This window comes from Salarias fasciatus, chromosome 17, assembly GCF_902148845.1.
Source record: "Salarias fasciatus chromosome 17, fSalaFa1.1, whole genome shotgun sequence".
NCBI classification, from domain to species: Eukaryota; Metazoa; Chordata; class Actinopteri; order Blenniiformes; family Blenniidae; genus Salarias; species Salarias fasciatus.
The window spans coordinates 12,186,406-12,207,626 of NC_043761.1; the positions used below are offsets into that span (position 1 = coordinate 12,186,406).

Here is a 21,221-nt window from a genome sequence, read left to right on the forward strand (position 1 = left end):
GAGAATGTGGACAGTGATGAATCATGTGAGTTAAATCCATTCCGGGAGTGTTTAGCAGCAGTGAAATCTACGAAAACAAAGATTTTGGCGATAAAAACTACAAAAACGTGCTGCGTGGTGACGTCGGACGCAGGCGTGTGACGTGCCTCGCGGAGGGATCGTTGTCAGCAGCAGCAGCAGCAGCGAGCAGCAGATCTAACGTTAGCTCAGACACTCCGGAGGACAGAGACACATCCAGCTGGGAAGACGATTCTGCGAGCCAATGTTAACTTTCGGATAGTACCGCGTTTTGCTAGATCATCTAGCGCTCCCGGGGGCTGGCTTTCGGCGTTCCTACTGGTGTTCTGCGGAGGAAATAGCAAAAATGTCGTCTCCAAGTCCGGGTAAAAGGCGAATGGATACCGATGTGGTGAAACTGTATCCTTTCTGAACATAAACAACAGTCTCAGTCGCTGTCTCGTCAGCTATGTCCTGATCTGCGAGGAAATGTGACACGAGCGAACTCGATTTCACGCCGCTGCTGGTTTGTCTTGGCGACCCAAAGCGGGCAGTGGGAGAGAGAGAGAGGGAGAGAGAGGCAGCTTTCACTGTGAATGACTGCTGTTTTGTGTAAACAACATTTTGCTAGCAAAGCCAAGTGTTAGCTATTTCTGTCCTGCGAGCCTCCTCCAGTCGCTTATCGGGACAGCTGTATTAGCTAATCAGATCGGTCACAGGTCCTTTCTGCTTTTTCACAACACTGTATTCTTTAATATTAGCTGCCTTGTTTGTTATTGATATATATATTTTTTTAGAAATCGAGCAGACGCTATTCTCCTTTTTCAGGACTGTCTTTCATCTTGTTGCACCACCAACAGACCTTGCAGCCGTTCACTGTGTTAAAACACACACATACACACACATTGTGACTGTTTGCTTTCTTTGTCCAGCTCGGTGGTATTTTTTTTCTTTCTCTTTTTATGGGAGTCAAATCAAACTCGCTCTCCTCACATTGACACGGGAGGCTTGTTTACATAACGTTGAGAGAAAAATACTGCTGTCTTTTGTTCTGCTCATACAACGTTGGCGTTGCTGCTGCGTGTATAGAAATCTGCTCAGCTTAGCGTCGTAACGACACTGAAATGTTTTTCTTTTTTTTCCCCCCTTTTTTTTTTTTTTCCAATGTGTGTATGTGGTTGCTGTTCTGCATCTGCCAGTTGAAATGCTGCCTTGCAAACGCTTCCAGAGCTGGGTAGCTAGTCTTGGTTAATTTCAACATCAAAATGGCCACCTGATCAGTGTGTCTCACTGTACTTCAGTGTCTGCAGGCAAATGTACATGTTTGGGCAGCTTGTGTCATTTTTGACTTGTTTTGAAAAATAACTGATGGGCTTTTTTGTGAGTGGCACGGCAGCTGTCACGTGCCCGTTTGCACAATAGAACGCTTGAACTTTTCAGCAACATCCAGTGTGTTCTGTTTTTCAAGTTGTAGTCACCGTGTTTACTTTTGTAATGCTGATTCATTTGTGGAGTTTACACTCAAGAGAGAGCTGTAAAAGGGGGGTAAAAAAAAAAAGAAGTGAGGCATAGCAACACATTTCCACTTGTCAAATGTTCTGGAAGGACTGTATGAACGTTTTGTTATGTACATTTTGTTTTTGTCCCAGCACAGTGCAAGCCAGCTTAATGATTGGGTGGCCTGTTACTAGCCGGAAACCACAAGAGGGAGGGATTTAAAACAGCTGATGGGATGGCAGTAAAGCTTAGTCAAATATGGGTTTAGAAGTGGGCCGGTCAAAATTAAACTAACAACAAAGAGAAGTTGTCCCAACAGGTTTGACATAATTGTAAACAAAGTGGAAGTTTTAAAGTGTAGGTTTGATTTTTGATTTTTTTTTTTCCTTTTACACAGCTGACTCACCCAGCTACATAACATCACACACAGAGGTAAATAATAGCAGCCTTTCTGCCGGTTACTCTGACTCAAAAAGTTTTTTCAGTCGACTTTTATCACTCTTTGGCTGAATGCCCAAGGCGTATTTCACATTTGATAGATGAATACGGTACTTGTTTAAGCAGGTTTGAGCTTCCCCCACTCGGCTTCGCTCATGTATGGGCTGTGGCAGCTGTGACAGAGTGGTGAAATAGATGGAACAAGAGTTTGTGAGGATTGCAGCGCGCACACACCCTTGACAGCGGTGGCGCACCCCCACCCCAAACACACGCTCACTCTCGAACTACTTGACTGACAGGCAAGAGCAGGTTTGTTATCACCTGCTCGGTTCTCCACAATGATCCGTGTGTGTTTGGCCATACCAAGCAAAATCAATGGTCATCAACTTAAGGAACAGTCCTGTGCGCTGAAACAGAGTTGGATTTCATTGAACATTGGCCTACTGCTGACTGGGCACTTTCATTCATGTGTGTTTGTGGCTGAAGTGAGAGGTCACATCTAGTAGAAATCTCTGTCCATTGCTTTTTTTTTTTTTTTTTTCTTTTTAAACCCCCGTAAGCAAAACCTGAAACTCAAGCCGGCATTCACGCAGGAGCAGCTTCTGAGCGGCCTCATGCATTAATTTACTGCGGCTGCCTGAGAGCTAAGAATCTGGAGCGGAGGCCGTGGGGGAATTGGTGAAAATGAATGTCATAATGACCTCAACCTGTAGTATCATTGGATTTAAGCTTCTTCTTAAGACGGCAGATAAATTGAAGACTACCTTTCCTATTGAATGTGGAGTCTTTGTGTTGACACGTCCGTGACAACCTCTCTTTGTAGCTCAGCGATATGTTGGATTTATTTTTTTATTTTTAATTTTTTCTGCCTTGCGTGGTTCTGTGTTTACTGACACGGCCTCTACAAAATATGCAACAGCTTTATTACAAAGTTGTAGCCTCAAGTGGCAACAGACTATATTTATTGTCCACTTCTTGACGGTCTGAATTCCTCACCCATAACAGAGCCTCGATTCCCGTGACCTGCCTAACTTTTGGTAACTTGGTCTGCGTCGCTGTTGGGACATGTTGTTTTCATCTTGGTACATGGTGTTCCTCGAGAGGGATCTTTACACGGCATGTCATTTCAGAGAGCTTTACATCCAGTTTGTTGTGTTTGGTCGACTGCACACACACCGCGTAGGAAGTTGTGCTGTTATTTGCATGTATTCATCTTTCGCTCTCCTCGCCTTACGTGTGCTTTTCAAGCAGTATCCCGCTGAAATTTGAGCACAGGTAAATTGCAAAGCACTTTTTTGAGTGCTTTACACAAGCTGTTGTCTGGCTTGTGGATGTAATGGAATTACAGCACAAAAGAAAGTCTCTATTTTTTTTATGCCCTTAAAGTTTATATGCAGTTAAGAGGAACTAATGAATGTAAAGTAAACCTGAATAATCTAAGAAATGAAATATGAACTGGGATTAAAAAAACATTCAGGATTGGAATGAGATTTAGATTTGTTAAATGTAAGGCATGATGTTCACCTTAAGGCATTTAGTTAGTGCAACATAAGCTCACTGCTGGTCGGGAGCTCCGGTTCAGCAGGATGGAGCTGGTCTTATTTCCCTTTGATGGTTTGGTTCACATCTGTTAAGCAAGGAGGCATTTGTCCTGAACCTTTTTCTTGCCACTGACATCAAACCATGTTGTCATTTGAGGATGTTGTAACCGTTTTTGTGAAGCTTCCCTTCCTTTGTCAGTTTTAATGTTTTTGTCGAGAACAGCATGATCCTGAGGACATGAGCTGGATATGTTTTCCAGTTTGGAATCTCGTTTTTCAGAGGGGACTTAAGGACATGATGTTGATTTAAAGACCTTTCATTTGCTTCTGAGCTTTACCCTCAGATGACCTCAGTAAGAAGGTAAATGTATGTTATGTGTAGCGTTTCAGCGTTTATTTTTCTGGAGTCCAGTGTGTTATTTACTTCTTAAACTCACCATTTATCCAGCGCTCTTGCCTTTTTGTTATCCTGATTTATGTAGCCGCCACGATCGCACGCTTGTCGGCGCAGGGTCCACCTCCTCTCCTCGTTTTTGAACTGTCCTCCCCACCACGTCCCCGAAGTGGAATACCAAATCCTGAGCTTTATGGGCTCCTCGCTTAGAGTTTTGCCCCCATTGTGCCCTTTTGACATGACATCCGGACAGCATCAGCACTGGGGTCTTTTGTGTCCCCATTTACAGGAGCCCCTGTGACCTCCACCTCCCCGCTGCTGTGTCAGACCATGTCACGGGCAGCTAATCTGCACTCAGCGCTATTATTGCAGGGATGAACAAACTAGACGCAGACTATTACTGTAGGGAAGGAGCCAGCAATTTTCTGCCCTTTCCTGACCAAACAACTGATTAAACGAACATTGAATAATGAAGGCCTGACGAGAGCTGCGAGACCTCTGGTTTGCTGATGAAACTGCATAAATTAATAACGTGGTTTGTCAGTTTTGAACCTGCGAAGGTTACAAAAAGCCTATGGAAATAATGAAATGAAAACCAAAAGCTCAAGTTCCAGACTTTTTTTTACAGATTGCAGTCAAGTAAATCTCCCTTCTATTTCAATGTGAGTTGTATTTTCCTTTGTGTTAGGGTATTTATATTACTGTTAACTACTGCCAGGTTGTCCATGTCGATTGTTGTAAGGATCTCACATATCCTCTAAGTGAAGAACAATATCGGACTGTAAACGTGGAACTACAATTAATTTCCGTTTGTTCTGTATTGGACTGCGACTGGACATGTCTTGGACCGTGTTCCTGTTGATTCTGACAAGATTGCGTTTTCCAAATGTAGGGAACATTTTTGGCAAACACTGTGGCTCTTAGATCTTTTGTACTTCTGACTGAGAGACGTCTGTTCACTCCCCAATCTCAAGGATCTCTTGCTGTGAAGTCTGAAAGCGCGCTCATGTGACAGGTTCGACTTCCCTTTGTCTACATTCGGTGTGCGTTTGCCTTTGTCTGTGGTCATGCAGGTATGTTGAGAAATTATTCTTTCTTGAGTGAGCACAGGGCTGCTTGGTCTATTGTGGACAAGACTTGGTCTTGTGGGGGGGGGCATCATCCTGATTGACAGTCCTGTTTTAGGGTCCAGGAGCAAGGCATCCCTGACAGTAGGAGATTTGAGGCCCTCACTGTTAATCCTATAGTACAAACATTGAAGCTTCCTGCACGCATGGCTGAGTTCCCTTAGAAAAACAGATGGACTGAAGTTCCTCTCTTTGTTTTGCATGATTTTTTTTTCTCTCTCTCTCTCTCTCTGGCACTGGGGAGCTCAGCCTGCCTCTGCCACTCACGTGCACAAGTGCCTTAATGTGGAAAATCGAAGGAATGACCATGAGGCGGAGACGTGTTCGGTCGTATGGGACGGGGACGCCGACTCTTGTTTGCCAATCGACCTGATGCTTTGTTTGCATTGAAGCCGTCCTTGTGTAAAGTAAAACAAGACTTATCAAAAACGTGCACCCCCCCCCCCCCCTTCCTGCCCACGCCCTCGACGTGGTTTTATCACCTCATCTGCTGCTGTGCATTTCTTGTCTGTGACCAGTTGATAAAATTAGAGTGCGTCTCCTCACTATAAGTCAGGTTAGTGGCCTCCTCAACAAGTCTGTTGACATTTGTGAGGTTTTTTTTTTAATTTATTTATTTTTTTAAATTTTTTCCCCTCTACAAATGACAGCAGATCGAGTCTCGTCTGTCAGATTTGCTCATTAGCCCGTTGTTTCAGATTCAGGCCGCTGTCTCTCCTGTGCTGGCACAGTTTTTGTGTTCATTAATGATCTTATCGTTTGTACGTACACGCACGCGGCCCCGCTCGCATGCGCACACACACACACGGGGACCTCTGCGCCTCTGCTGTAAATAGACTGTTGATTTAGTGAAAGGCTGAGAGGAGGAGCAGCTGAAGGATTCACATTTGATTGCAGTGGGTGGGCTCTCATCCCTCACCAGCGAAGACAAAGAACTTCGCCCGTTCAGTTCTGCGCCCTGTCAGCTCTCACACTGGGAGGCAGCCAGCGATATATCGAGACGCACATGGAAAACAGGCCAAATCTGCATCACAAAATGATTAATATTTTCAGTTTGACTACAGAGGTTTAAGCAATAGTTTTTGTTTCATGATTTTTTTTTTTTTTTTTTTTTTGTGACACACGTGAACAAAGCAGAAACGAAAACCAAGTTATTCAGGTAATTTACTTCCTGTCCACCTTCCACTGAGTGCAGCACTTCACAGCTACCAGACCTTTTACACACGGATTCCAGCGAGTCGAGCCCGTGGGGCCGTACGTCCATTGATATGTAAAACCCAGCTGCAAGATTTCTTTTTCGCGCGGACCGCACACGCTGGCTCTCCATCAGTATTCAGACGCCTTAGGGCCAATCCCAATTCTACCCCTTACCCCTACCCCTTAGCCCTTAGCCCTACCCCTATCACTCTCCTACCCCTTTTAGAATAGGGCTGAGGGCTAGGGCTATCTTTGCAGCACTATGAATTGGGATACCCCTTGGCCCTTTAAGCCCCGCCGCACTCCTATAACAACAAAAAATTATGGATATTAGAAATGATAGAAATTACATTAGAAATTACTTTTATTTTTTTTTAAATGGTATTATTATTTACCTTATATTTCTTTTTGAGGTTCTCCCACTTTTTTGAAGCTTGCTGGGCTGTAACTTCCCCTTCCAAGCCATTTTCTTTTATGAATTTCCTAAAGTAATACAGATATATTTATATAAACACGTTTTATTACTGACATATTATAGCTTAGACGAATAATATAATTTACTCCCAATGTGTTTTGGCGCTGTACTTTGATTTCAAAAACTTTTCTTTCTTTTTAACCTCTAAACCAGGGGTCCTCAAATACAAATCTTGAAGGTCCACATTTGCTTTTTATATACAAGCATGGGTCCGGACTTCAGCGCCCTGTGGGGGAGGGGGGGGGAGGAGGGGGGGGGGGGGGGGGGGCGGGGGGCAGCAATACCGAGGACTGCCGAGCAGTGCGGTGCGACGGAGTGCGCTGGACACGCACAGAGCGGCGCGGTGCAGAACGGTGCTCACACGGAACATGGAGCGTTTAAAGAAAGATTTTTTTTCTTTTTTTTTTTCCATACATTTGCCCTGGGGCAGCAGCGAGGTGTGCCGCGGTCCGGTCGTGGACCGCGGTCCGCTAATTGAGGAACCCGGCTCTAAACTGAATCAGCAGTCGGGTTTCATCGGGGGTCCCTGTGTCTAACATATTACGTTAAAAACATGATAAAGGATGACGTTAATTCAGTGATTAGTGCTCTTCATAAGTTACAAATTCACGATTGGAAACGGTGCTGCGCAGCGCTAAAACGTTAATCCATGACTGGGACACTGTCACGCTAGTTTATCTATAAATTCAGTGAAGCAAATACACTTTTTATAGCTTTTTAAATAGTATACAGAAAGCAATCTTACATTTGTGCGACTCCGTGGTGGGCGCCATGTTGTTTTTTTCTGGCCAATGTGAAACTCCGCCTACCCCTATAGAGAATAGGGAGCATCGATGCAGACTTCGCTGAAAGGGGTGAAATAGCCCTTCCCCTTACCCCTACCCCTATTCAAAAAGGAGAATTGGGATAGCCCTTAAGCCTCGTGAACGCGCATATCATAGGGGTAGGGGTAAGGGGTAGGGGTAAGGGGTAGAATTGGGATTGGCCCTTAATGTGTCAGAAGGAGCTGGATGCTTCGGGAACAGACAGTTTAAAGCCGGCTCGGCTCGACAGGGCTGCGCTGAAGAGGTTCAAAGGGATAGTCGACCATTTTAAACATGTTGGGGTTTTCACTGGTGTAAAGGACAAGACCCTCAACATGTACAAAGTACAACTTGTTATCATTAAACCTACAATAATCTCTAATCAGTGTCTTATGGCGGAACTTCAATCAGGATGTGATCTTGTGTCTAGTTTCTGATTTAGGTTATTTTAAGCTTGGTGATAAATTACTAAAATGAAAGATGCTCGCTGTCGCTTCTCCGTTGTAACTAAAAATATGTTGCGCTGACTGTGTTCTTGTGAAACGGCAGTTCCTTGCTTCTCTTTGGGTTCTTTCTCATTTTCATTCCCATTTAGCTCACAGGATTATCTGTCCACAGAGCTACGGTTTAACAGGGGTTTTGATGAGAGGAATGGTTCAGCCAGGCTCCAGATTGACATTAAAATTAGACGGGAGTCTTTCTTAAGGGGCAATAAAGGGAAGGCACCGACTTTTAGAGAGCAGGGACCTCTTGAGAGTGAAGCAGTGGGTCAGTGAGGTCGGCCAGTGATGACTGCAGGGAAGAGCCATGTTTGTTTGGTGTGGAGCTGATTAAATCACACTCGCGCAGCAACACCGCCTGTCGCTGGCTGCGCCCGCCGTGGCCGGACGGTTGCCGCGCTACACTCGCCGCCTCTGTTTTCAGGCAGCAGAGCAGAGTGGAGTGGAGGTCACACAGTAATCCCGCTTGGCCTGGTGCAGCGCACTAATACATACAGAGTTGAATGCACAAACGGCCACGTTTAAGCGCGGGATTGGACTTTAGAAGGAACAATACACACGTATAGATAAAGGTGGAGGCTCCAAGAGATTTCACGCAAGCTAACCGTTTTAAACTCAGTTTCAAACATGGGCCATTGTTTTCCTCTCTCTGAGGATAGAAGCCCTTTGTTTATTGTCACTTTGGTAGAACTTTGCTTTGTTTTTCAGTTATACGTGTCTGCAATCTGCTTTTGTCTTTGCAAAACGCAACTTGCAGTCTTCAGAATATTCCCCTCTTGTAACTTTTGAAAGCAACGTATATGATCTTTTTCATTTCCATCGGTGGTTTATATTCGCATGCCGGTAGAGGAAGCCATACACCCCGAGGACAACGGCTATGTTTCCTGCCTTTCATCTGAAAGGCCTTTGATTGTATATTGTAGCTACGATTTATGTGCAAGTGAGAAACAAAGTGAGAAAGACGTTGCTTACCTCGGAGTTCCTTGTCATGACACTAATATGCAATGGGATTAAAAAAATACTTTCACTTTTATCTTCAGCCCATTTCTGAAAATATCTCCAGGCTTGAAGTGTAGTTAAAATGAGGAAAAACGTCACAATTTGTACTTAAAATGTTCTTTTAGGTTTATTTTACTATAGAAATAGATGGCTGTGAAATCTCTCTTTCTCTCTCTCTCTCTTTCTCTCTCTCTCGGCTCTCTCTCTTCATATATATCTGAAACCCTTTTTTATCTACCGCTGTGTTCATTTTCAGACTTGCGTTAACGTAGGCCTTTCAGTTCTCATAGTGAGTGACTTCCACATCCTTCAGCTAACCATATGCTAATGCTAGCGGTGAGACAGTTAAGTATCACTGATCGTTCAGATTTGATCTTTTTGTAAACTACTTTTTTTTTTACAGAACCTTAAAAATGATAAGGTTTGGAGAAGATTTAAGGAAGTAGGTTTATTCATAGCACATTAACCTTTTTGCAGCGTGACTTTGATGCTACCTTGTTAGCAGTAAGTTTGAGAATTTTGATTGGTTTCACAGTATGTCTGCCACTCAAATCTCAATTTTTTTTGTCTCTTGCAGGCTGGTTTTGGCCCGAAGGCCATATGTTGGACACCCCTGCTTTAAAGCCATATTCGCCTCAGATTTGCTTTATAACTGCTTACTATAAAAAAAAAATAATAATAAAAAAAAAAGATCAAGCCTCATTTTACATTCTTTTTTTATTTTTTTACGGATGGCCTCTCATCTCCTGGTGTCATCAAACTCGAAACCTGATGCCGATCAGCCCTCAGTGTCGATCAGCTCTGCCCAGGTTGAACTTCCTTCGCCTCACTTTCCACACTGCCTTTCTTTCGGCGTCGGGCTTTCATGTCTTCTCGGCGGCTCTCTTGATCAAACTCGCTCGCTGTTTTGTTCCCTTTTTCAACCTTTCGCTACGTTGGCTGGCCTTATCCCTTCTTTTTATGTTCGACTTTCCTGCTGGCTTTGGGGCGGCTTACAGGATATTGCTGCCTTTTACACCGAACGCTCAGTCCTGCTTTCTAAAAGCAGGTTTTTTCTTTTTTTTTATTCAGTTTCTTTCACTAGAATCTCTTAATGGTCTCCCTTCGGTTAGTCACGATCCCAGTGCTCCTCCTGCGCCTTAAAAGGATTACTTGAAGCTGAAGGTGTCAGCAGGTGGTCACATGTAAATGGTCTAAACTGTGATAGTTGGTAGAAAAATGTGCAATATTTCCAGTTAGATCTTTTCCTCTGATTACTTCTTTTTCTTTCGCATCATGAAAGGAAAGTGTTTCAAACCGACACACTGCCTCTCTTTCGCCAGATCAACAAGAGGGAACTGTTTGAGCATATGTGACGCCGCATTGTTTGACAGAGGAGTGTTTTTGATTCTCCACCCTGTTTGTTTTCATGCATTGAAAAAAAAAAAAAGAGGTGATGTTATGTTTCTGGGTCAGACGGGGACAAGTTGCCCTCGTTGACCAGAAAGAAAACAAGACATGTCTGGACCTCAAGTGTAAATGCTATTTACTTGCATATTTATACACCGGAGTACCAAAATGCACTTCATGAAGTAGGAAAGGCGGGTCAAAGTCACGCTGACCTTCGTCCAGGAACACACTCAAACGGGATAATTGGCAGTGTGAGAAGAGCTCTTCCTGGACTTTTCTTTCTCCCGCAGCGTGAGTGAGTGAGTCGAGTCGGTTTGCTCTCGTACGGCAGAATCTTTATTTGCTCTTCCAGGCGGCGGTTTCTCTGGCCGGTCTGAAGATGTGTGTGTTCCTTCTTCTGACTTGATCGGGTCCCCTTTATCAGATTATATGTGTGTAAAAGGATATTGACCCGGTCCCGTCCACAGATTATGACTTATCTATACTAATCCAAGGTGGGGGGATGGACAGATGACGGTCATTGCACCAGGAATGAGGATCCAGTCAGAGCCTTGATGAAATCATGGCTGATTTTAGTTAGTTATTGATTGATTGATTGATTTTGCTAATTTGGGTTGAAGCTCTACTAGTTCTCCATCCTGCATCTATATGTGCTGATACTCCGGATATAAGGACTGTTATGGTTGCCCTCCTTCAGTGCGGTTCTGCGCCGAGAGTGACGTGCAGTTAATTATTGGGTGGAAGGAGTGAGCGTTTGGAACCGATCGTGAAACAAAAGGCTGGTGCGTTTGGGAGCCGCGTGTCTCGGTGACGCGAACCAGGCCTCCAGTCACATCAAAGACTTCCCGCTTTTTAGGATCGGCCTCTCTTACGACACAGCTTTAGGTACGACAGGTAATTATTTCAATTGAGGTCACGGTCGTTCCCTCCGGTGCGTGTGACGTGAGCTCGGCTTTCGGCCTGGTTTGTCATCTGGCAAATTTACACCCCCCCCCACCACCGCCACCACAAATTCAAGTCGGTGTGTGAGATTCTGTCAGGCGGCTCCTTTTTGCTGGGTTCACAGTGAATCATTGCAACTTGCATTGTGGACTTGGGTTATTTTTATGACTGTAGTAACTGGAGTCCACGCAAATTCACTTGTATATCTGCAACTTGTCCCCATCATTATCATAAGTGTGTCACAGTATGTCAGAAGTCACACGTGCAACACGATCCGCTCCCTCTCCTCCCCTTACACGATCTCGGTGTGCGTCTGAACAGTTTCACGTCATTAAGCTCCTGACCTTTTCTTTTTAACTTTTACTGTTGTTTCAGCGCAGTGTAAAACGAACGGGCTGCTATTTGCCCTATCTGTCTCTCCACAGATGTGTCAACATAATTTGTGAAGGTTTTAATGGATAATCCTCGCTGTGAGGCAGCTTTCGCTCGGACACAGAAGCGAGTGGGGCCAGTTTCAATTAGCACACACAGTATAATCGGTGATGATTTAACCCTTTTGTTGGGTTATCTCTCCCTCGATGCCTCACCGCTGCCTTCCATAACGAAACGCAGATGATCCATACCATCCCCCCCCACCCCCCACCCCGACAGCACCGCTGCCCTCTCTTCTCATGTAGTCGTACACACATTAACTCACACACCAGTGGTTTTGCTGTCGGTTAGGTGCATAGAGACCGGGACTTGGCGAGCTGCAGAACGTAAGCCGAACGCATGTGGTCTGCAGCGGGAGGAGGATTTATCGTGAGCTCCACATGAGCATTGTGTCCCCCCCACCCACCCACCCCCCCAACCCCGATGTCAGCGGTTATTCATTTATCGTTGGACTTTGCTTCAAAGAGCCACGGAAAAGGGTCCTCGAGTGCCGGCGCGAGCGAGAACAGAGAGGTTCCTCTTCTGTCTGACGGTGACACATTTCCTCGCCGAAGCCGGCGCTTCAGTCTGCTCTGAGCAGACTCAACCAGAGCTTAAAATAACCTCCAGTTTGATTTAACCCTTTAGGGTCAGTGCCACTCGCTAATGGGATACACTCTCAATCAGGATTGACAAGCCAGCTGCTACTGTGAAGCATGGAAAAGTGATTTTTTTTTTTTTTTTTTGTCCACTGAGCTGCAGCCTTGGTCTGCGTTGCATTTTTACGCGTATTTACTTGATCATTCAGTCTCTCTTCGGTTTTCAGTTTTATTTCCTTTACCTCCTCTGTGTGCTGAGACAAAGGAAATCCTCTCTGAGGTTTTTTTTTTTTTTTTTTTTTAATTTATTTGTTTTGTTTTTTACGTAGGTGTTGAGCCAAACAGGCTTGTTGCCTGAAGTTTGCCGGTTCAAATCTCACTGCAGATGTGGCACTGCCGCGGGGCCCGTGAGCAAGGTCCATCACCCCGAACTGCTCAGGTCACTGTGACTGCCCCAGTAGTAGTAGTAGTAGAGATTGAAAGTACGTGCGTGTTTTGTATCTGGAAGGTCAGATTTGAAGTGACCCTGAATTCAGTTGAAGAGTGGACCCCTGAGGGGAGTGTGTGTTTGTGTGTGTGTGCACGTGCGGGAAGATTTTCTCCTTAACAGCCTCGCAGCATCGAGAGCAAGCATGAAGTCACCATCCTCAGCGGACTCAACGAATTTGTAGTGAAGTTTTTCGGCCCACAGGGAAGTAAGTGTCTCGCTTTTCTCATTTCTTAAAAGACTATTGAGATGAATTAAAGTGTCTAGAATGTACTGAGACTTCACTTCACTGCTGTCCCGTTGCGTCTACCTTCCTGCTGTTAAAAACCCCAAACAGAGCACGAGACAGGCAGTGTGAGGAACATCCGTCATTCTCTTGTTTGGAGCATGAGTAGTGGTTCACCACTGCAGGCCAGGGAAGTAAAACGGATTGAAACCAGACCTGAGGCCACTAAGTGTAGAGGAGAGCAGAGCTGGGCTTCAGGGGAATTTGGAGGAAGAGGAGGAGGAGGAGGAGGAGGAGGAGGAGAGTGGCCTCATCAGAAGGAAATACTTCCTTCATCTGCTGCTGGCAACATCTGTCACACTAAAAACCACTGCATCAGTTAAGAGAGGAAGTGCGTGTGTTTGACCAGGTTTATGATGCCACAAAAGCTCAAACTGATAAAGTGACACTGCCGGTCGTACGCGCACGCGTGTGCACGCCTGTGTGTGTTCAGATCCAGTTCAGCACATGAGGGTCCTGTTACACACGGCTATTCTGGGAGAGCGGCGCTCACTCGCAGAAACTCAGCCTCTTCCTCTTTGATGTCGGCGTATTATTTGGGGTGATTTGGAAGCAAAGATTCCTCCCGGGCTGAAAGGCATTAGAGCACAACGCAGCGCAGAGAGGAGAAGTTTTCTGCTTGTTAAGGAGGGAAAATCGATGCAACTTCGCAGCGTCTCGATCCATTTCAGTGCCTGACGATGGAATGCGATGTTCATCAGGATTAAAAAAAAAAAAAAAAAAACTGTGATCCACAGCATGCCTTTTATCATGTGTTCTGTCCTCTCCCCGTGTGCAGCGCCGTACGAGGGAGGCGTGTGGAAAGTGCGAGTAGATCTTCCTGATAAATACCCATTCAAATCGCCGTCAATAGGTTGGGCCTCTCTCCTTACACGCACAATCAAAAAAAAAAAAAAAAAAAAGTCTTGTGTTTCAGTGTTTAACGTCTTTCGCTCTCTCCTCATTTCCTCCTCACACTTTCAGGATTCATGAACAAGATTTTTCATCCTAACATTGATGAAGCGTAAGTGCATTATAATCATTATTTTGGTTGTTGATAACAGTCGTTTGCATGATATCATGCAATGATTTGAATGAAAGATTGTTTTTTTAAAGGAGGAGGAAATTACTCGATGTGAAGTTCTGTGATAACTGTGGTCTTTATGTATAGAAAATCTATTATTAACCTGTATACCTAACATGCCATGTCCCCCGGTGAAGCTCTGTGGTTAATGTGTGAACAGTTCATGGTAATCTTTAGCAAATTAAAGGAGTAGTACGTCTAACTGGAGGAAAGCCGCTTTTCTTCATGAGCAGCCAGTCGTGACTCTTCCAGATTTTCTGTCTCTAGATTTTGACCGTTTGTTTCTCAGTTAGTCATTACTAAGATCTCCAGGCTCTGCCGTCTTTATCATTTGATCTACCTGCTTTTTTTTTTTCATGTTGGGCTGAGAATAAACCAGATGTTACATTTAGGAGGCTGGACAGGCTGCAACCAGCTGTTTTCTTACCGACAGAAACTCAAAAGACAGGATGACAGTTTTTCCTTTGTCAGCTTAGTGTCACATGACAGTAATAGTTTAAACTCGACCCTTTAGACCTCATACTGATGAGATTATTTGGAGAGCGTCACATGATAACGATCAGCTTTCGCAGCACTGGATTTATCGTAACAGCTGGAGGAACTCCACCTGTTGAGCTCCAGTCTCCTCCTTTTTTTCTTTCACCTCAACCCTCTGCCTTTTCTTTCCCTCTCGGTCTCCCAGGTCAGGGACGGTGTGCTTAGATGTCATCAACCAGACATGGACGGCCCTTTACGGTGAGCGGATGCACATTAGTCTAAATTACCCCCCTTCCCCTCAGTGATTATGTGTGAAGAGCTGGCCGCTTGTTAGTGTGGGCACACCAGACAGTGGGGCGCTGCCGGCCCTAATCTACTTACCGAGGGGAAAAGTGAGCGCTAACAAGGTAACGACCTCGCCGCAGCAAGGTCGGACGACATTCACCTTCGACAGGAATGATTTGCCGTCTGTCAGCTGTGAGAGACACGTACAGGCATGGCGGCGTCTGTGCTTTCTCCCCGCGTCCCCGTGCCCTTCTCCTCGTGTGCTTTCCTATTAATTCCTCATTAGAGGGCTAAAACAGCTATATGTAAATGACTTTACAGTAATATACCCAGCAGATGTTTCATCCCCGTGCTGTTTATTTGCACCAGTTTTCCAACCGTCAAAGCTGTAAATGGTGTTTATGTAGCTCCGGATGTGTTTTGTTAAATCACGCTGGATTTCTTAAGGACACACACTGGTGTTATTTTGTTTGTGTTTGCGTCAAACGCTGCTTGTTTTGGGTCCCGCCGTGTTTTCGATGGTGACGGTCTGATCCAGCAAACACGGAGAAAACAAACTAATTACCCAGGCATTATGGGGAGATGAAGCGAAGGCAGCTGATTTAATCTCCCGGCCATCATAATCCTGCACAATGGCACAAGGGAAGCGGCGGCTTTTTTGGGATCAACAGTGACACCCGGGAGGAGCGAACGGTACTGCAGGCGTTTGAGGAGGCCTGAAACCAAGGCCTGTGAGCAGGGGAATGGATTAGTGAAGATTGACGATCTTCCCATCCTAGTTTTTTTGAGCCGTAGAGTAACGACGGCCTGTCTTCTCCGTCCTCAGACCTGACCAACATCTTTGAGTCGTTCCTGCCCCAGCTGCTGGCCTACCCCAACCCCATCGACCCCCTGAATGGAGACGCAGCTGCCATGTACCTCCATCGGCCGGAGGAGTACAAGCAGAAAATAAAAGGTACGGCGGAAAGATGTCGGGAGAATAGGAAGTCCCGAATTTCTCAATTTCACATGATCTCTTTCTAACTCTCTCCATCCCCTTCCGCAGAGTACATCCAGAAATATGCAACAGAGGAGGCCCTGAAGGAGCAGGAGGAGGGAGCAGGCGACTCCTCGTCCGAAAGCTCCATGTCTGACTTCTCAGAAGACGAGGCCCAGGACATGGAGTTGTAGTAATAGGAGGGGCTCCCCCATCCCACACCCTCCTTTAACCCCCACAGAGACTATATTTGATTTCCTAACCATGAGAAAGCAGACTTATAATATTCATATTTAAACAAGTTGATTTTTTTTTTTTATTATTATTATTATTATATTATTATTATTACTACTAAACAAGGATTTTTATGGATATCTAGCCTTTGGCGTGTTTGACAGACACCCCTCCCGTTCTGTAGCCGCTCCTCCCCACACGGACTGCGTTCACGTTCCCCGGCCGTCGCCTCCGCATTCTGTCGAGTGAAACAAACACAAACAAATTCTCCTCCGTGCACACCCGATCGCTCCAGCTTCGCTCTATAAAACATGCCGTTTTCAGTCCCACCCACGTTATTCTTTCGTTTTTCCGCAGTGCGAACCGACTCTGACCACGTCGCGGTCGTCACAGTAGTGTCTTTAATGCATGCAGCCACACACACACACACACACACACACACGTCGCAACACTTGTTGAATAGAGTGACGTATCTTTACTCACTAGTACATCAGTAGGTATTTTTTGGAATCTGTGTTTGGCTGTTCCGTTACGTTTTGTTACTCCTGGCCGATCTTGTTTCTGCCCTCGTGTGCGTTCAGCGCACGTCCCAGGACAGGATGATCGGACCGAGGCGTCCGATTTGGGGAAATCTGCACGAGCCGCACAAACCCAACGCACACCGGCAGCAAAAACAGGGAAGCGTCTCTGCTGCGAGGCTTTCGCGAGGCGCCGTGGTCAGGCTCGCTTGGCATTGTGGGAACTGAAAATAGACCCAGGGCTGTTACAGTCATCACTTATTAGTCTTCAGAACTCAGTCTGAGTGCAGTGCAGGCACTGAAGACGGCCACACGGTGGCAGGGCAGACCTGTGGGGGGTGATCTGGGACTCTCGTCGTATCAGTGCTCCTCACATTCCACTGTCACTCGGATTGTCCTCCAGTGCACGGCCTTCACATCGGTCCCACCTGCGTTTTGAACTCCCACAGTTCTCCATCTTGGATCATTGAGTTTGGATATGAACAAGTACCAGCCCCATACAGTGTGATCATTTCTTTTGTTGTTATCGTTAAAGGGAGGTAAAAAAAAAAAAAGACTCCTTTCCCTGAAAAAAAGGAAAAGAAAACCCCTGAAGCGTTTTTCATTCTGGACTCAGCGTGAAGATGTCAGTCCGTGTTGTGTGAACAGGAATTACAATCGCAGCTTTGAGTTCTGAGTATTATTTTTTTCCCCCTGCCACCTTTATTTCTTCAACTTTTTTTTTTTTTTCTTGTCCCAGATGGGGGGGTCAACACCTTCAGAGTTTTTTTTTTTATTATTATTATTTCCTGTGTACAGCGTCTACCTTGTACAGTGATCAGACACGTCTCTGCAGCCTCGCACCCGCGCGGCCCACCGGGGCCGACGCGGCAGTTGTACTACCTAGACAAACTTTTGAAATGTATTCACTTTGTAGATTTGCAGTAAATGATTGCCCGGTTGCTCGGTGGCAGATCGCGGATCCCCCCGGTGTGGGAGGTTCGATTCCCGAATCCTCTGATCTGCACTTCCCTCCTCTGTGCCTCATTATACAAAACAAACATCACCGTTGAAGAATTCCACTGTATTCCCAAAAAAAAAAAAAAAAAAAGCCATAAAAGGTCAAAAATAAGTTGGTGAAATGAGAGAAAGATGCTCTTCCTCTCATCTCGCTGCAGGTGGATATGAGCCGATGTAGGTTTGGTCATTTCTGGCTCAGGTTTGAATGATTTTCGCCCAGAAGATGAGCCAGTTTTGGGTTGTTTTTTTTTTTTTTTTGACATGTCAGAATAGTTAGTTTTTGCTGGGTGGCTACTTCAACAAAGCATAATGTGATATGACTGTGTTCCACATAGGTTTATGTAGTTTGGTACCTGGTAACACATTCAGTGCTCATCCGATTTCTCGTCCGTTCCGTGGTTTCATGTGAGATGCCCCCATCGACACGCCTGCTCGTCCTCCTCCCTCCACATCCAGAGTTGTACAGATGAGTGCGAGTGATTTCAAGCTAGGACGACGTTCCACCTGTAGTGAGCCTGCTAGATCTAACTGTACAGAAATGGAAACGTGTGATTCAGCCATTTTTCTTTTTTCTTTTTTTTTTTTTTTTTCCCTCTAAGAGATCGGATTTTCTCTATAAGCATGATTAGTGACAGTTCTGTGCACATGATTATCACCACGATTTAATGCAGAGATGCATTTCTGATTTGTTTCCTCCCTTTTCTCCTGATATTTACTGACTCTTTTAAAGCGACGGGACGAAGTGGTTTTGAATGTTGGCGCGGGGGCAGCTCTCGGCACGATGCACAGCTCACCTCCGTCATGATCTAAACGTTAGAGACACTATAAGGGTGTGAATGTCTTACATGTAACAGGAACAAAAAAAAAAGTTTCCCCATTCTCACAATTGACTCATTTTCCACCTTTTAAGTTTCCGTCAGATTGTTTCTTCTCTCTCTTTTTGTTGTTCTGAACCCAGATCTTGAAGCAGCTTGATCTAAAGTTTTCCCTTCTGGTGATTTCTGCTTTACACGTGTGGAGTATTGCACCCGAGTGCTGAAATGTTAAATCTAAGTTAGGAACTGCAATGAAATTGCACATTCAGATGTAGTGGTGAACAGGGGACTAATTCTTTTTTTCTTTTCTTTTCTTTTCTTTTTCCCTCCTATAAAACCGAATCTTGTGTCCAAGTTAAACTGTAGGTTTGCTTCCCGATATAATTTGGATCCGCTGAGCAATAAATTGACAATACATTCGGTTGTGCTGCTCGGGTGAAACCACCTGACCTCTAGTTTTATTCCCTGCAGAAGCTCACTCAGTGTTAAAGTACATGACTGCTGTCTTTTTTTATCGTTTGGACTGTTTTTAGCTGAAGGAATTAAAAGAAAAACCATACAACTTGAATTATAAGCAATTTTTCATTGGAGGGGAAAAAAAAAAGTTTTTTTTTTTTTTTTGTTTTTGAATTTCCGTTTGGCTTTTTCCCCCCCTCCACCAGTTCTGCATCAGCCCCACTGACTCACACATTGAAACCCCATTGATTAAATAGGGCCGACTGGACCGCACTAGCGCACACTTCCTCCCCTCCCCTCCCCTCGCCCGACTGAACAAGGACGAAGAGCCTGAGGCGACACCAGTCTATCATTAATCCGTAGACAAAGTGTCCGAGGCCCGATCTCTGTCTTATCAGCACAACTGCAGAGAGCCAGCACCGCCATCCTTGTAAAATCACCTTTACCCCCCCACCTCCGTGTGTGTTGACTGTGTCTCTTCGGGCAGTTTGCATGCTTCTGGTGTGTGTGTGTGTGTGTGTGTGTGTGTGTGTGTGTGTGTGTGGGTGGAGTCGAGGCTCGCTTGGTGCACACCTCCCATCCCGTCTTGTGCTCGTGTGGATTTGTTCCCCTGTGCTGATGGACTGCTACCATCAGGGGATTTAGCAGCTGCACACAGCACAGACATTTGCATTAAAAAATAAAAAAATAAAGAAGAAAAAAACTATTTGGTACCTAGTGTGTGAAAATTGAGGGTTTAAAAAGTCAAAGTTTTGTTTGTTTTCTTTTTAAAAAGTCCATTCTGGATCTTATTTTTATCACCTTTGTTGCCCTCCTCTTTTCTTTTTTTCTTTTTTTTTTTGTTTTTTTTCTTTGCATTGTGAAGTGAGCATGCCTGTCAAAAGACAAATGCTCTCTATTAATAGGCTTATAACCTCATAAATAGTTGTGTATAAAATAAACTGTTATAACTTCTTTTTTTAATAAAACATTCAATGTGTAAAGATGGGTTTGGAGACTGATTCTTCTTCTATGCGCAGAGCTGTGAGTCGCTTTGAAATGAGGCAGGATGACTGCATTTCTGCTCATTTATTTATCATTAACATTTTTTTTTAACTCGCATCTCATCTCACAAATTTTATGGATGCTTCAATTTAGCATTATGTATTAATTTTTAAGAACATTCACCACTCGGCTGCTGTTCCACGTGTTGTCCACAAGGTGGCAGTGTAGCCCAACATTTCCGTATCAAATCCTCACCACTTCCCAGCAGTTCTGTATGTTCAGTTCAGTATGAGCCAGTTTTTACCTTTCTCTCCTCTCATTTAATAAATTCATTGTATGTCCTGATAGCAGGTAAAAATTAAAGTATTTAAATCGTGTGAGAGTTTCAGTTTTAGCTTTAAATCGTGTACTAATTAAATTATAGCAGTTTATTTATTACAGCAACATCTCAGCTGGACTGCCTTCTGCAGGATTGACCTCCCCCCTGAGGGTCAGGCTTCACACGCAGTGCTGCAGTTCCACTAAAGGACCAGATGAGGGCGTGTCCCCCCCCCACCTCATGGATCCCTGCCCTGAGCTGAAAGCCCCCCCTCTGTATAATCACAGCAGGAGAAAATAAATGCTGTGACATAAGGCTGTTTAATCCTCTCTGCTCTGAAAAATGTATTCTGTCACGCAGCAATCTGCTCCCTCTTCCTGCCTTTACTGCCGCAACTGACCGACTCACTGCTCTCACTATTTCACATTTATTACTTTTAAATTCATCACTATATACAGCCTTTATGAACATGGAATTTAAACCGAGTTTTGCTCGATGAGTAAAGGTAACACCAGAAGCAACAGCTCCAAGTTTCAACTCGGCCGTCTCACATTTGACCTTCCGTTCATCCATCTTCTGCATGACTTTTCCAAGTGACAGTCTAGTCGGTGCAGGTAGGAAGAATGCAGTATTTTCCCTCATTTCAAGCAACAGTGCTGAACAGTTGATGAATAAAAACGCTATTAAAATCCAGGCCCTTCTGCTTCTACTGCGTCAAACGGGGACAGGATGGATGTAGGGAGGACAGGGCGAGGCGTTCTGTCTCCCCCGTCCTGACCTCCAGGAGTCCAGCAACCTGAGACCCTCAATGAAATATTTACAGCCTCTGTTTTATCCGCAGTGCGTTGGTCAAGACAAACTGCAGGCCTCCATGACGTAATGCCGGAGCGTCCCGGCTGCGCCCCGATTGGTGGGCCTGCAGCCGGGTGGTCAGGTGTCCTGCGCCTCTGCGGCCTTTTAAGGCATTACGATGCCCCGAGGCTCCACATTAGACTCCTGAGCTGTCTGCCGCG

General features: G+C 45.0%; 1 protein-coding gene across 1 annotated transcript; it reads left to right on the plus strand.

The window, feature by feature from the left end:
- Positions 1–167: 167 nt before the first annotated feature.
- ube2h (ubiquitin-conjugating enzyme E2H (UBC8 homolog, yeast)) lies at positions 168–19,671 on the plus strand. Its single transcript, XM_030113622.1, has 7 exons — positions 168–417; positions 12,928–13,004; positions 13,861–13,935; positions 14,046–14,085; positions 14,828–14,880; positions 15,734–15,862; positions 15,953–19,671. The coding sequence occupies exons 1-7, from the start codon at positions 365–367 to the stop codon at positions 16,075–16,077; spliced, it is 552 nt and encodes a 183-aa protein (XP_029969482.1). The 5' UTR covers positions 168–364; the 3' UTR covers positions 16,078–19,671.
- Positions 19,672–21,221: the final 1,550 nt, after the last annotated feature.

Excerpts from the sequence above, each read along its gene's own strand:
- ube2h (XM_030113622.1), top strand. The coding sequence starts at position 365 with ATGTCGTCTCCAAGTCCGGGTAAAAGGCGAATGGATACCGATGTGGTG. Across the intron at positions 418-12,927 it reads GATACCGATGTGGTGAAACT|CATCGAGAGCAAGCATGAAG; the intron begins GTATCCTTTCTG and ends ACAGCCTCGCAG. Across the intron at positions 13,936-14,045 it reads ATTCAAATCGCCGTCAATAG|GATTCATGAACAAGATTTTT; the intron begins GTTGGGCCTCTC and ends TCACACTTTCAG.